The 15,206-nt window shown below is 39.9% G+C and overlaps 2 protein-coding genes across 5 annotated transcripts in view; one reads left to right on the top strand and one right to left on the bottom strand.

Annotated features, from left to right (window-relative positions):
* Positions 1-565: 565 nt before the first annotated feature.
* Positions 566-4,202, bottom strand: LOC107693908 (cysteine and histidine-rich domain-containing protein 1-like). 2 transcript variants are annotated; one of them, XM_016493444.1, is made up of 11 exons: positions 4,005-4,200; positions 3,607-3,656; positions 3,442-3,498; positions 3,194-3,351; positions 2,878-2,981; positions 2,733-2,791; positions 2,563-2,633; positions 2,330-2,435; positions 1,829-1,948; positions 1,588-1,650; positions 566-1,258 (listed from the first exon to the last, which is right to left on the bottom strand). In XM_016493444.1, the coding sequence occupies exons 1-11, from the start codon at positions 4,066-4,068 to the stop codon at positions 1,103-1,105; spliced, it is 1,008 nt and encodes a 335-aa protein (XP_016348930.1). In that variant the 5' UTR covers positions 4,069-4,200; the 3' UTR covers positions 566-1,102. The 2 variants fall into 2 exon arrangements, with proteins under 2 accessions (XP_016348930.1, XP_016348931.1); XM_016493445.1 differs by lacking the exon at positions 566-1,258 and having other exon boundaries at positions 1,816-1,948; positions 4,005-4,202.
* A 486-nt stretch (positions 4,203-4,688) lies between these two features.
* The window catches only part of LOC107693906 (protocadherin Fat 3-like), a 56,740-nt gene continuing 46,222 nt past the window's right edge, over positions 4,689-15,206 (top strand). For all 3 annotated transcript variants that reach the window (XM_016493440.1, XM_016493441.1, XM_016493439.1), the window contains exons 1-2: positions 4,689-4,786; positions 5,388-8,687. In XM_016493440.1, coding sequence (XP_016348926.1) covers positions 5,405-8,687 — 3,283 coding nt within the window. In that variant the 5' untranslated portion in view covers positions 4,689-4,786; positions 5,388-5,404. The remainder of the gene's footprint in view (positions 4,787-5,387; positions 8,688-15,206) is intronic.

Raw genomic sequence — 15,206 nt, 5'->3', positions numbered from 1 at the left:
AGTATTGTTGTCGCCGCCGCCATGTCGTGAAGACGCTGTGTGTTTTGTTGTGAAAGCGAAACTACTTAGTTTGGCCTTCCAAAAGCGGACAGACGATATTTGCTTCGTCATGCCTAGAACTGAGCCGTGCTGGTCGCTGAGGGTATACATCAACTTTGCTCTGTGGATCACCCTTCACCATGGACAAAGCGGAGTCCAGCCTGGGGTCGTCACATGTGGTTGCTGCAAGCTCCTTCGTCGATTCTGCTGGCCGCGCAGTTCTCTAGCCCGCCGTGTGTGAAGCTGTGTTTCGTTGTGAAAGCGAAACTTTGTTTGGCCTTTCAAAAGAGGACACGACTAGAAATCAGTGGTTACGTTGTATTTACAACACTGTTCCGATGAGCTTTGTAAAAATCTACGTGTTTCAGGAAGGCGGGGCATAAAGGAACATTTAATTACACCAAATACACAAAATAATGTTCTTTTTAGCAGCATCATATGACCCCTTTAAAATATATTTTGAATGTGGGTAACCAAAGAGTTTCTGGTCCTCCTTGGCATCCATAGTACTTGTCACAAATTCGAATTTTTTTTTATGCTGGAGAAGCTGCGTAGGAATTTTATAACACTGCTTTTTCCCAAGAAAATCAACCCTTGTGAAAATCCTGGTCTGTTACAAGTGATTTTAAATTGGTAAATTGCAACAGTTTCACAGCACTTGTTTTGAATGGCAAGTAATATTTCACAAGAAAATGTGTGCTTTCACTTTGACATCTTTGCAATTATGAACTCTTGCTCTGGTTAAACTAAAATTAATGAACACCGCTTCAATGACTATTTGCATTGGCAAAAACAAAACAGTGGAATGTGAAACGCTCCATTTACTAGGACTGCACACATTTTGTTCGGAATCAAAATATTGTATCAACAGTAACTTGGTTCTTTGAAAAACTCTCTAAACATGCCCTGTACAATAAATCTATAGTTTGACCTTGGACAAACACGAAGAGCTTTCAGAATTTATATAACACATTCATGCTTTATTATGTATCAAACCTTAGAACCAGAGAAAATGATTCCCAGTCCTATTCGGAGAATAGTAGCTCTCTTACAGTCTCTTAATTTAATCATCACATTCATCCTCACTGTCATCTTTTTCCTTTGGTGGAGCTACAGGTGGAAGATCTAGTCGGGCCCATGACATTGGTTCTGCCTTCTTCAACACAACCTCAATTTTGGTAGCCATCATGTTCACCAAACTTTTACTTGCATCGATAACCTAAAGGAAAAGCAAATGGAAAAAGTCTTAGAATAATTACATTGGATGCATTATTTGGTGCTGAAGTTTCTTTTAAAGCAATAAGCCTCAAAAGCTGTGATTTACACTAATTTAAGAACAGCTAAGTGGTGTTTTTAGGAATGACGTGGAGTGTAAAGCCCCTAGGACTGGAACTATCCACATTAAAATATTAAATGCTGTAATATTAAAATACATTCTCCTACCCAATTTAATAAGTAGATACAACTTTGGTAAAATTAGTGTCACATATGTATACGCTTCAGCTTTAATGAAAGTTTTATATAAGTACTTTAAAAGTTTATACTTACCCCCCACAAACTGATCTGCTGTTCAAATTCTTTCTCTCCTTCAAATATAATATGGATTTTAAGCTGCAAGAATAAAATACATTTTAAATTAGCGCTATGCAAAATCTTGCAAATAAATGTAAAATTATACAGTAAAATATTGAGCACAGGAGTTAGTAGTTAGAAAGTCTCATAGGTGTGATTTTTTTTATTTTATGTAATGTCAGCATAAAATCCAACAGAAATGACCTTGGTGCCTTACCACAGTGCTGTTCCCCTCCACTAAGCTCAGCTCTGGTACTGAATTTTTGGAATAAATGGAAATGATGACCTGACTTCCTGTTTGGTGCCAATCAAACCTGCATGGCACAACCTTCTTTCCCTATGTACACATAAAAAAAATGGCATCCTTTGCTGTATTCAACATTATGGCCTTCAACAAATTATTTGTTCTTTTGGAGCTTGGATATGGGCCTGCAAAAGGCCAGATGCTCTAAAAAAATTTATTGGACAGGATGTGAAAAAAAAAAAAAAAAATCCAATTAAAGTATTCCCTATGTACACATAAAAAAAATGGCATCCTTTGCTGTATTCAACATTATGGCCTTCAACAAATTATTTGTTCTTTTGGAGCTTGGATATGGGCCTGCAAAAGGCCAGATGCTCTAAAAAAATTTATTGGACAGGATGTGAAAAAAAAAAAAAAAAATCCAATTAAAGTAATATAGTGCTTTGACTTTTAAATCTCAGGGTAGACACTTACGGTATCTTTTTTCTTCCACTGATGCTTTCCTCGGGTACAGCCCTCCAGAGACAGAAACGTGTTGAAGTCTGAGGTTTTCCTCTTACAGCAGCTCCAATATTTCATCCTTTTATGAGGAAGGATAAAAAGAGGACTTAATTGTGGAGTCCACGGATAGATCTGAAATTTCTCCATTTACACTTTTCTAGTACTTTTTAGTAGTAGTATTCAGTTTTGATCTGGCGCTAATTTACCCTTCATGGAAGATGGGTACACCAGAATGATACAAACATGTCTCTTCATCACCGTCTGGTCCGTTGAACATCTGAAAAACAGAATAATGAGAATCCATTGTTTATAATGAACTAAAGAAACTCAACGTGCCATGAATTCTAATCGGAGAAGCAGGCAGAGAGAACAGTACCTTACTGCAGCCTCCATTCTTACAGGACGTCCCTATCTTAATTTCATCACTATCCTCCTCTATAATACAAGAAAGAGAATAAAATGCATCAGAATAAAAGCCAAATATAGAAAGGTGGGGAAAAGGATGGTCGGGCTATTCTTACCCTTTATCTCCTGTGCATTTTCCTCAGTTAATTGAAGCTTTTCTAAAGCCTGTTTGAGCGAAGGAGAGATCTTCTGCTGTAGAATGGAGAAAGGCTCATCTGGACTACAAAGACAATTAAAAACAGCTTTTTTCAGTCATTTACCCTTAAGAGGTTGTAACATCAATGTGGGTTTTGGCTGGGTGAACTGTTAATGAGAAGAACTTGTTCTCTATAGTAGATTTAATGCTGCATTACTTTATCTTCTGAACATCTGAACTAATGAGCCAGAAAATACAAATAGGGAAGACCCCGTCCTCTTCAAGTGTGCTTTTACCTTGGTCGCTGAATAGACTCTAGAGGTTTTGCTGCTTGGGTGATGCATTCATTAAACTTTGGTTTTACATCATTCACACTCATGTCCACAGAGGACTTCACTTCTGGTTTAACCGGCTCAGAGGGCTTCTCCTGATTATGAGGGCCTTTCGTGCAACCCTAAAAGACTCATAAAAACTGTTTTAAGACTCCAGCCACAACTCTATCTACGAAAACGCTCATTCAGTCTCATCACAGGCGAGCACTCACAGCAATACTGAGGAAATCCGAAAAGTCAGTTGTTCGTCTCTTGCAGCAAGACCAACCCTGGGAAGCAATGACAGACACAATTGAATGGGTTTAACTCTGACTAACAACAATGGAATGGTTAAATTTCACATTAATAAGTAAACTGATCTTCTTGCATGTCCATACCTTCAATGCATCATGAAACACTGGCACTCCGGGGTGGTATGTGCATGCGTCTATGGATGAGAAGAGATTGATAGCGTGAAATGTGACGTCAGAAGAATATTCTGACGTCTACTCCAACAACTACCATCTGTAAACTTAATAATAATTTACTAATTCGGAGCTATTGATTAAGCATCATTCAAACGTTAATGACCAGCAATGTAGATGCCTCCCTAAATTAACATACTAAATGACTTTTAAATAAAATTAATACGTGACTCTTGAGAGGTGGTCGTGTTTCGGTAATACTACATGTAACGTATATCAAAAAATCTTATTAAAGCTAAAAGGTTTTCTTTCTGCATTTATCCGGCTATCTACCATAGCAATCCGGCTATCGTTTGCTTGTTAAGTCTTACCATCTGAATTCTTGTCGGGATCAAAACGTTGTCCACATCCCTTATTATAACACAGTACAGACATAATGTATGACAGAAATTAAAACGTATATTGTACAACGTGGTCAAGAGGGAATGATCCGAAGTCTTGACTAGCTTGCTGCTGCTGCTGCTTCCCGTCGTGAGGTCCCTCCCTTCCGGAATCTTTCGAGAATTTCCGTAAATTATCGTGCAGCACTTCGGCTCCAATCGTCTATTTTCGGAATGTCTCGGAATTAGTTGGAATGATGGGATCACAGAGTGAGAGATGGGATGCACCACCTAACGGAGTTGTGAATTAAAAACACAGACAAGGCAGTGCATGAAAATAAGCCCTGTTCAATTCTATTTCACGCCGTCACATAATTTTTTTTCCCCGAAGAAAATATCTAATTATCGTGAATATGTTATTTTTTATGTTGCAATAATCCTAAATGCGTTTTGAACGATATTCTAAAGAACACCAGTATTGTTTTGCGCGCTCTATTTAGCGTAATTACATGTATCTAATTGTCTAATGTTTGTGTGAGATAAGGTTTAGATCATTTTGTTGCTATGGGACAGCAGCAACAACACCGGTTTCGTTTGCGCATTCACGGGATAACGTGCACTCGTGAGCGCGCTTTAGAGGTGCGCGCTCCGCTGATTACAGTCAACTGTGAGTGGCACTGAGTCCTGTATGGCAACGAAGTGAAGGATGTAGTTTCACACAGCGGGCTCTTGGATGTCTGCAGAGCAGAGATTTATTTCTCCTTAAGCCAGAGGTAAGAGCTCATTCACATATTTTGATGCACTAATTATCGGAGAACAAGTGACTGCTCGGTCTCAGTAACAAACATCTTTTACTAGAGTCCAAAGCGTTGAAAGTTTCCTTTGATTACAATCGCATTTTAATATAGACTCGTGCTTTCATAAAAGAGAGTCGGTTTTGTTTGACATGATCAAAGTTATTTGCTTCAAATGCAAAACAAAAATATAATGCGAAACTATAGGTTATGTGTCATTTATTCACATTTTCTCTTATTGCGCTTTACTTTCAAGAACATTTGAATATTATTTCAATATTATTTGTTTTGCCTGTATGTCACATATATAGCCTATGGCTATTAACCCTCATTTTTTTTTGCTGTTATCAATCTTGCAGTGAGATTACCATCTAACTCGCTTGTCAGTGTTTTGTGAAAGGGTATTACTGAGTCCATTGAGAACAGGGTCAGGTATTTATTTATTTTTTGACAATTTAATCCAAACCAAGGGCTTCTTAATAAATAACTGCCTTCACATTTATGTGAGCAATAGGATATGTCTTTGTGAGATGAATACTCTAGATTGAAATGGTTTACTGCATATATCTCTCTTTTGCAGGATAACTGGATGATGGCATGGCTATAAACAGCTGCCCTGGGGGGAGTATGAGGATCTGTCTCACTAGTTTCTCCTTATTGCTCCTCCACCTACTTCCTTGTTTGGGACAGCTGCAGGAGCCAGGGTCCTCATCCTTTCAATTTACCGCCTCCATCTACAATGCCACCATTTATGAGAACTCTGCAGCTCGGACATACATTAGGACTGAGGTTAAAATGGGGATTCCACTATCTAAGTTTGGTCCTTTGGATATTAAATATTCCATTGAATCTGGAGATGATGAGGGGCTGTTTCAGGCTGAGGAATTTGTGTTGGGGGACTTTTGCTTTCTTCGCATACAGACTAATGGTGGGAGCGCTGCCATCCTGAACCGCGAAGTGCAGAATAATTATACATTAACGGTGAGGGCTACTGGCCTAGGTGGGCTGGAGGCTTACGTGACAGTTAATGTGCAAATTATGGACATGAATGACCTCCGACCTTTGTTCTCGCCCACTTCCTATGCCATTGATATTTCAGAAAGTTCTCCGCTGGGAGCAAGTGTGGCTCAGGTGACTGCCACTGATGCAGATATCGGCTCCAATGGCGAGTTTTACTATTTCTTTAGAGGAGACGTGGAGGAGTTTGCTGTCCACCCAACCAGTGGGGTGGTATCACTCACAGCCAAGCTAAATGCAGATAAGAACAGCAGATTTGACCTTGAGGTTTTAGCAGTGGATCGTGGAATGAAGGCTTATGGGAACAGTGGTATTAGCAGTAAAGCCAAATTAGTGATCAGTGTTGTGCGTATCAATGAGTTCGCTCCAACACTGACTGCAGTCGCACGTTACCCTTTAATATCAGACAAAGAGCCAGTTTACGCCACTGTTACTGTAGAAGATTTGGACGAGGGACCCAATGGAGAAATCGAATGGGTTGCCATCATTGCAGGTGACCCACAGGAGCAGTTTGTCTTTGACAGAGCGCCACTTGGAAATGAATACAAGCTGAAGATGTCTGAACCAGTCAACTGGGATAAATTTCCTTATGGTTGCAATCTCACTTTTCAAGCCAAAGACCGTGGAACACCACCAAGACTCTCCAACACTCAGTCTGTTCAGCTCTTAGTGAAAAAAACACAGTCTGTGCAGGTGAGTTTCGACAAAAAAATGTACAAAACCTCAATTATTGAGATTGCACCACCAGGGACCATAATAGAGACTGCGAGGATATCTCCAAGACCGCCAGTCGTCAGCTATGCTCTAAGCCTGACCTCAGATTCAATTTATTTTATCATTAATCCACTCACTGGTGTCATCTCAACAGCACAACAGTTTACCACATTAAAACAGGAGCTCTTCAATTTAGAGGTGATGGAGACAGTAAGTGGCATGACAGCAAAGGTGCAAATCACGGTCGAGGATGCTAACAACAACTACCCAGTGTTTATCAGCACATCTTACAAAGTCTCTATCAATGAGAGCATCCTCATTGGCACTGTCATTCTCACTATATCAGCGGTGGATGATGATAAAGGTGATAATGGGTGCATAACATACAGCATAGCTAGCCTTCAGCCCCTTCCGTTTATCATTAACCAAAATACTGGAGAGCTGACGACATTCAAAGAACTGGATTTTGAATCGTCTTTGGAGACATATGTGTTCGCTGTCCGAGCCTCAGACTGGGGATCGCCTTACAGACGAGAAAGTGAAGTCAATGTCACGGTACAAGTGTTGAACATTAATGACAACCAACCTCTTTTTGAGCGTGTGTCATGTAAAGGTACGATAGGATGCGATTTTCCTGTAGGTCAGACGATCATCATAATGTCTGCCATTGATATCGATGAGCTTGGGTTGGTTAAATATAAGATTCTGTCTGGAAATGAGCAAGATGTCTTCACTCTTAACCCGGACTCGGGGATGTTGTCATTAAAAAGACCCCTCTCCTCAATGAGTGTAAAGAATGAACAGTTCAGCTTGAAAATAGCTGCGTCAGATGGCGAGCTGCTCTCCGCACCCACCTTTGTAAATATATCAGTGGTCAGAGGCAGAATGCCAGCAAGAAGTTTCAATTGTCGAGACACAAAAGTTGCACAGAAGTTAGCTGAGAAACTACTGAAAAGAGCCACTGCCATTAGCAAATCCAAAGTGGAGGAAGGCTACACAGATCTATTTTCTGTCAACAGACAGACGCCTCAGTTCGAATCCTTTCCGTCCGACATTGTAGTTCGTGAGGACATGCCCGTGGGAGCCAGTGTCCTTCAAGTGAACACAAATGACGGTGACACAGGCTTCAATGGTCGCATTCTGCATGCCATATCAGATGGGAACATTGACAGCTGCTTCAATATTGGCATGGAAAGCGGCCTAATATACATCTATCAGCCACTGGACCGTGAACAATCAGATCGGTACCTTCTCAACATAACTATCTATGACTTCGGTGTTCCACAGAGATCCAGCTGGAGATTGCTGACAGTTAACATTGATGATGTGAATGATAATAGCCCAAAATTCTCCCTCGAGAGCTATACTGCCATTATACCAGAGAATGCAGCTATCGGCACGGAAGTGATCAAAGTCACAGCCTCGGATGAAGATCTCGGTCAGAACGGTGAAATCTCATACACCTTGTTAACAAACACCCCTTTATTTGCCATTACCAGCGAGACCGGCTCTGTTTACGTGTCTAGTCTGTTGGACAGGGAGTCCGTCTCAGATTTCACCCTCAAAATTCAGGTTAGGGATAAGGCAGAAAGAGGGAATCAGATGTTTTCGGAGACAACACTGAAAGTCTACCTCGAGGATGTAAATGACTGTGCCCCTATGTTTATTCCCAGGAGCTACAGTTGCCATGTGTTGGAGGACCTTCCTATAGGTGCAGTTATAGCTTGGCTGCAAACGCAAGATCCTGACATTGGATCTGCAGGATGGGTGAGATACTCCCTGCCCAATGATTTCAATGAAACATTTAAGATCCATCCTGAAAGTGGTGCCATTAAAGTGGCCAAAGACCTGGACTATGAGAAGCAACAATTTTACAATCTCTCAGTGGTGGCAGAGGACTTGGGTTTTCCAGTCAAGCTTCGCTCTGAGTCTTATCTTGAAGTGGAAGTCATTGACGTCAATGAGAACCTCAACGAGCCGTATTTCTCAGAATTCGCAGTGAGGGGCACTGTGAAGGAAAACTCTCGGCATGGAACAAGTGTCCTCCAGGTGACTGCTCAAGATGATGACAAGGGCAGAGATGGAGTGATCAGATACTCTATCAAAGCTAGAAGTGGTCTTGGAAGGTTCTCCATTGATGAAGAAACAGGTATATATTGTTTGATTCTTTATGTGTCTTTTGGTTGTGCTGTCTGCTATTCTTTGTCTTTTTTGAAGACTAACCAGTCCCGAGTTGATGCTTGCACAATAAAACAAAACCTGTGAAAATGGTTGTGAATTTATGCCCTAACATTTTACTGCAGTGTGCTGACTGAATGGTATTAAAAGGTCACAGTGACGTTATTTCTCTTGGCAATGAATTTGTGCTCTGAGTCTACAATTGCCGCCACTGGAGAAGACCACTGACCTAGAAAGGTAGGACTTGACCTCTGTCTGGTTTGAAACAGTGTTCTTCTGTGATTTTCACAGTCTGTGATTTTCAGAATCTGTGAGATCTGGCATTTGCTGTGAGAACTGATATTTGCAACACTGAAGAAGAAAAATGCTTAGTTGCTTAGTTACGACTTGTTATGTGGTGCCAGCTTCACTATTAATTACAACTAATGACTATTGATTAGAGAACTACAACGGGCAGTAGGATGTAACGGTGGTCCTCCATTCACATGTCAGCTAATTAGGCTGAGCCTGTTAATCAGGCCCCTGTTTAAAGCAGTGGCGGCTCGTCGGGGGAGGCAGGGGAGGCACAGCTTCCCCATAATTTTGAGGTGAAAATGGGAGGAGGACGATTTAATGTTAATAAAATTCACAATTAATTTCAGTTCATGTCTCAGAATGTGTATTTTTTGTTTGTAATTTCACAGTTGTAATATCATAACGTGAAAGCGCCGGTTTTCTATCGCGAATGTGCCGAATCTGCTGATGTAATTACAACCGCTAATGATAGAGAAGGGAGGGGGAGGCCGAGCGAGCGCTGAGCTCTCGTGCCTCCGTTGGTAAAAAAAAATAGCCAATCAGCATCGAGTGTTCACTTTCAGCGCTGAGGAGTGTTGAGAAAAGAACCCTCGCAAGGGAGGCTAGCCTCCTTCTGATATCAACCAATCATCACAGAGACGTAAATTACCTGATATTAGTTTGAACGTCTGCCGCTGCGCTGATAATGTACCAAGTACTTATGATGAGTAGCGACATTGAATATTTGATTGCCAACAGATTTACCAAGCTGTCATTCAAACAGTATATATACAAATTTAGGGAAAACAGCCTAAGCTGGATATAGGCTACAGCAGTCGGCTTAATTAAATGGTGCAACAGGCAGCTCTCTTTTAACACAGACTTTTAAGAAGGGATGGATGTTTGCTTCAAGTGATAGGCCAGGTAAGTGAAGTTATATTATCTTGCTGTATGTATGTCGTTTTCTTTACGTTTTCTGACTAAAAGCAACCAAAAAGCCATTTTAAAGTGGTTAAGCAAATAATATAATAATAATAATCGGCAGGGATCCCAGACCAATACAATTAGTGTGCCTCCTTTATTTTAAAACCCACGAACCGCCACTGGTTTAAAGTAAGCAAGTGGTGCACGCTTGTGCCAGAACCTCAAATGAGCATGGATTTTCCACAGAGAATTGAATGCCCTACCAGCAGCAAAATACAAGTTGTAGGGGAAGCGGATACATGAGAACAAGAGTTGTCTTTCATCTTCAAAGTAAAACCTCTGGGACAAGTAAGGACAGTGGCATTGGCTCAGCACGCCCACTACATATTCGCCTACCGAGATCCATTTAGCTGTCATGTTGCCTGGTGTGTTATGAGTCCTTGTCGTTGTCACTGGACTTTTGAGATGATTGAAAGTGGGCAGTTCATGCAATAGACATCCAAACAAGCGGAAATCAAAACCACTTGATCTCAGCTACCAGTTGTGACGTGTTGGGTTGAAGTTGTGTGTATGTAAAGTGATTCCTATATATGAAGTCTCATTGCTCAGATGCAAGTGTGAACTAAAAAGGCTGGTGGGATTTATGAAGGCCTTATCGGCAGAGCACTCTGCTGCTTTGAGCAGGCATTGGTATTCCTGCCCACGCTTTGGGAAATAAATCAGAGTGCACTCGCACTCAGATGCCTGTCGAGAAACAAGTTCAGCTCTAATTTGCCTCTGAGATTTGGCCTCTTTTTCTCCAGAGTCAGGTTAAGTCCTTTATGTCAAAATCTCTCAGACACCTATGTAAAGGGCTGCTTGTGCTTCACATCCCCACACACTGCACAAAACTGATGTATTCTGTTTTTCTTTTTGAAAGATAACATATTTTTGGAGCATAAGGGAGTTGAGGATCTTTACCACAAGCCCACTTCCTCTTGTAGACTTCTTGAACTTTGATTGTAATTCAGGGGAGATATCAAGGGTTTTCCTATTGATGCCTGCATGGCATACAGAGGAAACTTCTCTCAGACCGTAACAAAGATGCAGATTTGGAGTAGAATGAAAGAGACAGGGAAAAGATTTATGCTGAAAGAGAAAAATGCCTTTTCAGCATGTTTAGGTGCAATGCCTGTGAACTCAAGGCCTGTGATAATTCAAGATGCCTGGCATAAAAAGAACTGCCCTTGATCTTGTTTGCAGACATGAAGGATGAGTTGATGGCTTAGTTCTGCTTGATTATGTTCTAAATTCAGGACAAACTATGAATATTTGATTGTTTACATCTTAAAATATGAATTACAATTTTTCTCAAGGAATTTGAAATTAAAATGGTGACACCAAATGTTAAGAATATTATGAAGTTGCATTATGGCTACCATTTCACTTGCAGCAAAACATCTGCTATTAAACTAAATAGCACGCGTGTCAATGTGACTTGAATTTGAAATGGTTATTTTCTCTAATTTGCAAGTTCTTAGAGGATAATTGGGGCCTCTTTGTGATATTGCTAACCACAAAACACATTATCATCCTTTTAAGTCTGTTGCAGTTGAAGGACACCGCACCGATTTTCTGCCTTCTAGCTCCATAAGCAGTCCTTGATGTTTATAATACACACCTGTTGGTTGACTCTCATGAATAATGATAAATGCTAAAAGCAATGGCTTGTAAAGCTAAAGACGCAGATGGATTTAGTGCTGCTTTCAATGACATGATCAGTGGTTTGAGATTCACAATCAGCTGAAAGCCAATTGTAGCATGTCAAATCGTTTGCATTGCTCTAGTCCCTTTCGCGACAGCAAATTAGTTTCTCATGTTCAAATGCTTTGCAAAATCAGGCACTTAGTGTAAATCTGTGTCTCTTTAATTTGAGCTGGGACAGGCCTCGTGTTTTGTAGAATTTCTGAGCCTCAGCGTCAGAACCTGTGGGACTCCATCAAAACAACCTCAGCTTCAAAGCTAGGATTTTTGAATCAAAACTGTGGAAAACATGTCTGAGTCTGTAGAGTCCTGTTCCAGACAGCATTGAAACCTTGTCTCTTTTTTATACGATCTGTCATATTTCCGACACGACTGATGTGGTTTCTCAGTATATGAATGTATGTAGAGTGCTGTATTCTCAATGTGATCATAATTGCTTGTGTGACCAATACTTTTACAGCAGTTTGGCATAAAGGTTTTTTTTATATGATGAAAGTGTGTAATGTGATATTGATGACATCAATTAACTTTTTGTTTCAGCACTGAGGTTATATAGTTATCTCATGTATGGGTTTAAAAAGAGAACTTCATACATTTTTAACATCTTGGCGAATTTCAAAGGTTGTTTACTCCTGGAAAACTCTATGGCAATATAACAAAGAGTGAAAAATTTAAGGGGGTCTGAATACTTTCCGTACCCACTGTATGTTTTCTGTATTCCCTGAGTTGCAAGACGTGAATGTAATAAGAGTACTTTTGGCCGCATTTCAGACTGAATTGCACCCCAATTTACTCCTATTGCAGTATAAAAAAAATCCAGCATGTTTAAAAGCAGAAGAAACGGCTCATTAGTGAACCTTCTCTCCATCCGTCAAATTCAATTTATCTGGAACTATCTAGATTAATTGGTACACTTTTCATTTAACCCTCATTTTCTGTTTGGGTCTGAAAGGCTCCTATTTTTAGCTCAAATTGCTTATCATTTAAGTGCCAGGTTGATACGTGTTGACTTTTGCTAATCTTATGAGAACTGATCATAAAGAAACCTTTCAGCTTGATAACCTGCTTCAAATGGACCAATCTTATTTAGTGCATATCTGAAAGTCTTTATGTCTTAACGTTATTTATGACCTAAATTAAAGGTTTAATCATTTATTTCTGCTTGATTAGTCATAGGAAGACTGGAGGGATCGAAGACCGAAAAAGAGGTTAATTTCATTTAAATGTATTATTTTTACATGTAGCCTACATGTTTAGGAATTCTGTGACTTTAGACATACAGTAATACTGTTAGAATTTAGAGTTGCAAATTCACATACTGCTCTTAATATTTCTCATATACATCTCATATATATTGTATGATATTGTATAATGCATGTTATATAATTTGAGGTTTTCACACAAAAATCCAAAATCAGGTTTCTTTTTCAGGTTTCTAATTTAGTATAAATAAAGTAAGAATTAGATTGTATTGACACATGAGCAGCTGGCAAATGAGAGGTCTGCAACAAGATCATGTAAACACAAAAACAGTTTGCTGTGTTTTGAATGGTTTGATAAGAGTGCTGCAGGGGTGACATTTTATGTAAGCCAAAACCTAGAAATTAGTTAGCATTTCAGCACTTCCAATTCCATCGTCCTGAAGGGATTTTTCAATGGGTTTATGCTTAAATGCCAGAAATAAGGTCTGTGGTTGCACAAGCTCAAGTTATTTCAACATTCTATTCTATGACTTAAAATACAAGTTTTTAAGGCACACTGGCATACACTCTAAAAATTGCGGGGTTAAAAATAACCCAATTGGCAACCCAGCGCTGGGTAAATATTGGACAGAACACATGCTGAGTTAAAGTAACCCAGCATGCTGGTTTACACATTTTAACCCAGCAGGCTTGGTTGTTGAGAAAACCCAAGATATAGTAATTTTTACCATTTATGTGTTTGCATTTATGTGTTGCTGGGCTATTCTCATTATTTTGCCTATGCTTAAGACAATCATGGATTAATAAATAATGACGAATACAGGTTATTTAGACTGTTAAAAATTATTTTTAATGCCAACTGACATTCACAAATGTGTTAAAATTTGTACCAATGACAAACGACATGCAATTTATTTTTCCAGTAAATGCAAAAATCACAGAAATACAGTTGCAATAAATAAGAAAATTAGTTCTGAATGACATGTGTCCGTTTAACTGTTTAACTATTACATTTTGACATGTTTTAACTATTTAAATACACAGTGAAATGACATCTCACTCTTCTTGTCAATCAGCTCGACTCACTCTCCTCACTGGAGAAATGAAATCTGATCTGTGATGCATTGATTGAGCATCCGCATTCAGTTTTTAATTGTAGTGTCTGTTCTTTTACTGAACTAAATTATTTTTATTACTATAAAAAATCAATACAACGGTGGGGGTCGGTGACGCGGTGGGCAAGTGACTTACCGGTGTTGCGGCTTAACACCGGTATCACCGTCAGCACCGTCTATCGCAGTTAGAAACCCGTAAGACCTTCGTTCATCTTCGGAACAAGATATTTTCGATGAAATCCGAGACCTTTCAGACCAGGGTAATTAATGACAGAATTTTAATTTTTGGGTGAGCTATCGTCAAACACTTAGAAAGCTTTGAAGCGAAGATCTACAGCTGAGAGCAGTGTGCTCTGCTATAGAGCCTGTCTATGGAAGGATATTCCAGACAATTTTCAAAAGGAATTGCAAATTATATTTTCAATTGTGTTTTCCACATGTGACAAATTGTGACATAATCCAAACACAATTGCAAATCTTGCATTACTGTTTGCGTTTTCACAAATGCACAGTGACTGCCAAATTTCAAATGGAAAAGCAAAGTCCATTTGCAACAGCATTTTCCATGTATTATGAGTAATGAGCCTGTCATATTTTAAAAATACAGCGTCAAAGCAGCTTTACAGTATTAAATAGGAAAATAGTGTGTAATAATGCAAAAGGACAACAGTAAACATTCAGTTTTCAGTTAAAGTCAGTTCATCATTGATTCAGTGATGTCATCGTCCAGCTCAGTTCAGTTCAAATAGTATCTGTGCTTTCAAGCTGACGATATCGCTGGATATTAAGTGTCCCCAACTAAGCAAGCCGGCAAGGAACCAAAACTCCATTGGTGACAGAAATGGTGAAAAAAAACCTTGGGAGAAACCAGGCTCAGTCGGGGGGCTAGTTCTCCTCTGGCCAGATGAAACCAGCAGTTCAATTCCAGGCTGCAGCAAAGTCAGATTGTGCAGAGGACTCATCTGGCTCCCATGGTCTTGTGTCGATGACCGTCGAGGTGACGTGGTCTTCACTGGGGATCAGTCTTTGGGGCTCATCTAGTTGTCCTGGTCTCCGCTGACATTCAGAGCTGTAGAGGTCATCTCTAGGTGCTGATCCACCATCTGGGCTGGATACGTACTGGATCTGGGTGACTGCAGTGACCATCTGATCTGGATACAGACTGGATCCAGGTGGCTACGGTGACCTCGGAATAAGAATGAAACAGACTAATGTTAGCGTAGATGCATCATA

Source organism: Sinocyclocheilus anshuiensis, unplaced genomic scaffold (genome assembly GCF_001515605.1).
Source record: "Sinocyclocheilus anshuiensis isolate Anshui unplaced genomic scaffold, SAMN03320099.WGS_v1.1 scaffold694, whole genome shotgun sequence".
NCBI lineage: Eukaryota > Metazoa > Chordata > Actinopteri > Cypriniformes > Cyprinidae > Sinocyclocheilus > Sinocyclocheilus anshuiensis.
The sequence above is the reverse complement of the archived record's forward strand: the minus strand, read 5'-3'. Positions and strand labels throughout refer to the sequence as shown.

What these genes read in the sequence shown, in the direction of transcription:
- LOC107693908 (XM_016493444.1), bottom strand. Translation starts at nt 4,068, where the DNA reads ATGTCTGTACTGTGTTATAATAAGGGATGTGGACAACGTTTTGATCCC. An exon ending in AAATGCACAGGAGATAAAGG is followed by an intron (nt 2,792 to 2,877) that starts GTAAGAATAGCC and finishes CTTGTATTATAG; the next exon opens with AGGAGGATAGTGATGAAATT. An exon ending in AGAATGGAGGCTGCAGTAAG is followed by an intron (nt 2,634 to 2,732) that starts GTACTGTTCTCT and finishes TCTGTTTTTCAG; the next exon opens with ATGTTCAACGGACCAGACGG.